Source organism: Macadamia integrifolia, chromosome 5, assembly GCF_013358625.1.
Source record: "Macadamia integrifolia cultivar HAES 741 chromosome 5, SCU_Mint_v3, whole genome shotgun sequence".
Classification (NCBI taxonomy): Eukaryota; Viridiplantae; Streptophyta; class Magnoliopsida; order Proteales; family Proteaceae; genus Macadamia; species Macadamia integrifolia.
In genome coordinates this window covers 34,385,330-34,390,579 of record NC_056561.1, presented here as the reverse complement: position 1 = coordinate 34,390,579, position 5,250 = coordinate 34,385,330, and the positions used below count along the sequence as shown (strand labels likewise).

Sequence of the window (5,250 nt, the reverse complement as noted above, 5' to 3'; positions counted from 1 at the left end):
GCCTCACATGTTTATAAGCCTGACTCAGACTAATACGTTTAGTCCAATCGTTTATATGTATATTTTATATTTTATATAGAGAATATATATATATATATATATATATATATGTATATATATTGTTATCAATTGCGGAGTGTGATTAAGTGTAATATGTTTTTCTCTGTTATTAATCATAATAAAATATATTAAAATTTCTTAGATCTAAGACATTTAAATATCGATTTAAGGCCCACTTAAGGTTGTTTTGGTACATTACTCCATTTAAGGTTCAATTATAGTTTGATTAGGAAAAATTCAGAACCCAATCAAATCCGACATGATACCGACTCATTCCTTAGATAGATCACGGTGCATGGGTGTAGGCCTGTCAGGCCCGACCGAGACTGGCCTGACACAACGGATTGACACACTTACCCAATGTAGATACGAAACGGTATCCACGAAAGAGCGATTCTTTTTCAATTTACACCTCACACAGGCCCGATATGGGCTGATACGTCCCGATACGATCAGTATCAATGTCGGTGGTTTCATACTGAAGGGGAATATGGAAACTTCCTCCTCCTCCATGTCATAGCTTATGATAATGGGTTTCTATATGTAGGGAACCGTACACGAAATCGCGAAAGAGGGAAGGGAGATCAGTAAATAGAATCATTGTCGACCCTGTTTTAACGACAGGACACTTCTTTTAACAAACATCATTCCTTTTTAATCGCTAAGGGCTCTCAGTGGTTCTTAAATCTCAACTCTGTTTCTTCTCTGCGTCTTTACTCTATTTCTTATCTCATGAGAGATAAGGGTTTGATAGGTTGTTTCTTCAAGAGGATAAGATTGACAAGCTTTGATCCCATGGAAGCAGAAATAGCCAAGGTAATCATCATCATCATCTACTGTTCAGTTTAGTTTATGTGATTTTGGGAATTCTTGGATGGGATATTTTGTGATCTTTATCTTCTGGTTTCTGGTAATGGGTTTGTTGGTTTTTCCAAGAATCTCCAATTTTGATGATTCTCTGGACTCCTTGCATGAATTTGATGTCTATCTTTCTCCCTCCCCCTTCTTTCTTTGTGGTTACTTTATTGAATTCGGTACTTGTTCTTCTACATTAGTTCTGGTTGATTTGCATGGACTTCGATAGGAACACAGATTTTCTTCTGTGGTCAAGAAAACTCTTCACCTTCCATATCCAAGGGAAATTTTGTGAGGTGTAAAGTTGTTCTAGTCAATAATCTTGTGCACTTCCACCACAAGAGCCTACTTGTCTTGAATCGGTGGATTCCTATGAGTATTGGTATCGTCATACAGGTTATGAGCTCCTGTTGTCTTTCATGGATGTAGTCTTTTTCCTCCATTCAGTATTTTCTTTGGTTTTATTTGTTACTGGGGAAGTGCTACCCAAATCTCATCCTATAGTGGCCATAGGACCAATGACAAATTTTACTAATGTTCAGAATTTGGGTTGGATGTGAACCGGTAAGGAAGTTTGATGGTGCGTTTCCTCCGTTTCAGTGATAGTAGCTGGAAATCTCGTAGTGAAGAGCACGTTTTGGGGTGAGTCATTGAGCTTGAGATTAACGGTCGTAGGAAGTACCCAATAGAAACGATTATACCAAGTTTGTATACTTGTAGTCTTTTGCACTTTGCAACCGAAACTTTGATTGGCAAGATGAAGGAATATGTGGACTTTGCAATCGAAATTTTTAGTCATTATCTATTGCATTTTGTTCTCTATTCAGTAGGATGCTTTTAGATTGAAAGTCTGGTGTGCTTTTCTTTATCTACCTCAGACCTCATATTGATGCTGTAAGCTAGTTGAGAGAGAGAGAAGGGGACAAACTTATTTAACATACTATCTGGTACTTTCTGACCTAATAAAAAAATCTCATTGTAAATGTTTCCTTCTACTTCACTAAAAATGGGGGCAGCCGTTGAAATACCTCAACTTGGTGATAGTAAGCTTGAATTTTGGATCTTGATGCCTTACAATGCTTTTGGTAGCATTTAGTTTCCTATTTAGAGCCACAGCTGTTTCAGTCCTTCCATCAAATGCTAAATAGTCAATATCGTCACCCCCCTGCCTCAACAATAGGCATGAGCATGCAAATTGTTGCACATCTTTTTTTTTTTAGGGTGGGGGGGGTGGGGTGTTGGTAGGAGGTAAAAAGTTCAGTTAATTATTACTATATATGTATGAAATGACAGAATTTGTGGAAGAATATATATATATATATGTATATATAAAATTTTCTAGCAAAATAATGTGAGGAAGCTGTCTTTGCTGGTGATCACATTAAGAGGAGGACGATTGGCCATTGTAGTAAGAGATCGTGTACTTGATTTTTTTGAGTTTTGGAGTTGTTTGTCAAAATTGTTTATTATCTCCTAGTTGTTCTAATATTTTGCTCCTAACTGTAACCAGATGTTGCATGATTGCATCATTCTTGTTGGTTGAAACTCCTTAAGCTTTAAACGTTATTTGTCCCATTGTCTCCTCTGACATGAAAAGTGAGAGTTGGTGACTATTTTTTTGCAAATTATATTATTCAATTAAATATTTGTATGAATTGCTAGTACTTGGTATTGTTTTCAAGAAAATTAGTTTCTGTTCACCTTTCGGCCACCAGTTAATCTGGATTTTATTTTGTTAGCTGTCTTATAAAATGAATGTCATGTACCAGCCGATGTACCTTTGCTATTTAATTACTTCCCTTTCCCACTTTCAGAATAAGCTAGCTGCTGTGGCAGAAGAACTTGGACGAGCAGTTCGTGTATTTGAAACATCAGCAGCTTCTCTAAAGGTTTCCGCGCCCATGACAGTGAATGATGGTAAGCACCCGCTTGAACTTGCAATCTTGAACGTTGTTTATCTGTAGTCTCTTTTTTTATTCAATCCTTTTGTATCTACATGGCTTCTCTATCTGATGATTCTTTCAGGATTTGTGTGTGCCTGTGATATCTGTTGTGCAGATTTTATTTGATGACTCTTTGATTGTTTTGGCAGACGAGTCTGATGATTCCAATGAATTTACAGTGGAGGATTATTACCGGATTTTGTCAACCAGAAAGGAAGGTACACTAGAAATGGTTCCATATTTAATTAAGTTTCTTCCAATTGATTGGTTGTCTCTGTTCGATGTTCCTGGATTGTATGTACAGAGTGGAATGAAAGTGCCAAGGAGAACTCTGTTGTTATCATCATGCCTCTTTATATGCCAGACCTACTGTTATTCTAGTTTTTTATTAAGTTTTTAATGGGTATTGACCCCGGAATTCGAAGGAAGTTGTCCTCCTTGAGTTAATATTGCACATAATACTGTATAATTTTCTGGGACGACCATTGGATGGAAATGCAATAATTTTTTTTTTGGAACCAACTGGTTGAATAGTCATCTTATTTGTCCAATTTGGATTGGAATCTCCTTTTTGGGACCAATCAAATGGTGGTACCCTGAAGTTGTGTTAATTTATCATTTATGAAGGCCAGACAACTTCTTCTTCTTTCCCTCATTATTTTTGTAAACCTCAAAAGGAAAAATATTAGATGAATTACAAATAGTGAAAACAAGGTTCTCACTTTTGGGAAGTGGTACATGAAACAAGATAGAAGCTAAAAAACACAGCTTTATATTTATGTATTAAGGTATGGCCCAATACAAACAACCTCTTTCAAGGCCTCCTTTCCCTTGGCTAATGATGCAGATTAATTACCAAAATAGGCTTGTTTTATTAGGAATAAGCATAGGGTTGGGTTCCATACATGTTGGGCCTTTGATCCCATGTGTTTTGAGTGTAATAGACCACTTTTATGGGTCTAAAAGGGGAGGTCTAAGATTGAATACGGGTTTACTAGTTAGTTTCCATTTTCATTAGTTTCCTTTCTAGTTGGGCTTGATTTGAGTTATATTTGTTTCTTTAGGAGTCAAGTTATTAATTGAGTCAAGTCATTAGTAGTTAGTTTCCTTTTTCAACTAGTTTCTAATTTCAGTTAGTTTCTAATTTTAGTTTTTAGTAACTATAGTATTAGGAGAATATTTGGTTTCCTTTTTGAGAACCTTCCATTTTGTAATTTCCTCCCCCATTAATATTATAAATAAAGAAGAGGAGGCTCCTAAAAGCCTAGAACGATTTATGCTTAAAAAAAAAAGACTCTTGTTGCTGTCGCTGGCTTTGATGACTACTCCTTGTGTTTGATCAAGGCATAAGGATTGGTGTTTGATCCAAGCGACACTCTGCGGCGAGAAGTCCGAGTGGGTTGCTATTATTTTCTGGTTTTCTTTATTGTGTTATTGTTGTTTAATGTGGCAAGACTTATTGCTGCTGTTATTGCTCTGCAACTTAGGTAAGAGAACTAATCTACTGTTAAGTTCAGATCTGAGTTTTTTTCCAGAATTCTCCAAGTATCGACTACTCTTACTAGGCTATCTAGCCATCGGATTGAGCTCCCTTTTGGATCGAGTGTCCCCCTGTTGGAAGGGAGGTTCGATCCTAATTTCATGCCCATCAGACCAGGGGATGGTCTGGTCTGGTTAGTTCTCTGATTCTGGTCGATTGTGCTTCTGCCCAGAACTGAGTTCTGTTTTGGTTGTTCTGTCCCTGTGGTGTTGTTACTGAGTATGGTCTATTTTAATACTCTATTTTCTGCTATTGAATTGTCCTCAGTTGGTATGATATCTGATTTATGAAAATCTGAGTTCTGAGTCAAAATTTCTGATTTACAAAGGGCTGTTCGATTCCTATTTCTGGACTGTTGTTTGTTGTTTACTTTTGGGGTGCTTAGTGGCTGTTCTTTTGACTAAAAGTTCCTGCAGTTGGATTAGTTTGAGTTTTCAAACTTTGTCCTACATTAAGTGGTATCAGAGCATGGCTGAGAACAACACCCCCATCCTAGCTTCTATTATGGAGTTTTTGCAAAAATGGAAAACTGAATTGAAGGCTGAATTGGATGCCAGGTTGTTGAATGAAGAGACCCCACCACAACCACCTACTAGCGATTCACGTACAACACCTGAAGTAGAAACCCCATTGAATTTAGTTGCTCAGTTGACTAATAGGAGAGCAAACCCTAATCTGAGAGCACCACAAAGGGTTCCGGTAGCACAATCTACTTTTGAAGAGCATGTAAGAGGATATTTTGAGACTGAGAGTTCCGTGCCACAGAGGTATTTTGGAGATTCACAGAAGGTCAAGCTCGATCTGAGGGAGTTTGATGGGAGACATGACCCCCAATTGTTCTATGATTGGGTA

The 5,250-nt window shown here is 37.3% G+C and overlaps 1 protein-coding gene across 1 annotated transcript; it reads left to right on the top strand.

Moving 5' to 3' along the window:
- The first annotated feature begins 581 nt into the window (after positions 1 to 581).
- On the top strand, positions 582 to 3,809 carry LOC122080240 (plant UBX domain-containing protein 1-like). The gene is made up of 3 exons (XM_042647179.1): positions 582 to 876; positions 2,730 to 2,832; positions 3,008 to 3,809. Exons 1-3 carry the CDS (start codon positions 793 to 795, stop codon positions 3,256 to 3,258), a joined length of 438 nt encoding a protein of 145 aa, XP_042503113.1. The 5' UTR covers positions 582 to 792; the 3' UTR covers positions 3,259 to 3,809.
- Positions 3,810 to 5,250: the final 1,441 nt, after the last annotated feature.

Excerpts from the sequence above, each read along its gene's own strand:
- LOC122080240 (XM_042647179.1), top strand. The coding sequence starts at position 793 with ATGAGAGATAAGGGTTTGATAGGTTGTTTCTTCAAGAGGATAAGATTG. Across the intron at positions 877-2,729 it reads TGGAAGCAGAAATAGCCAAG|AATAAGCTAGCTGCTGTGGC; the intron begins GTAATCATCATC and ends TCCCACTTTCAG. Across the intron at positions 2,833-3,007 it reads GCCCATGACAGTGAATGATG|ACGAGTCTGATGATTCCAAT; the intron begins GTAAGCACCCGC and ends TTGTTTTGGCAG.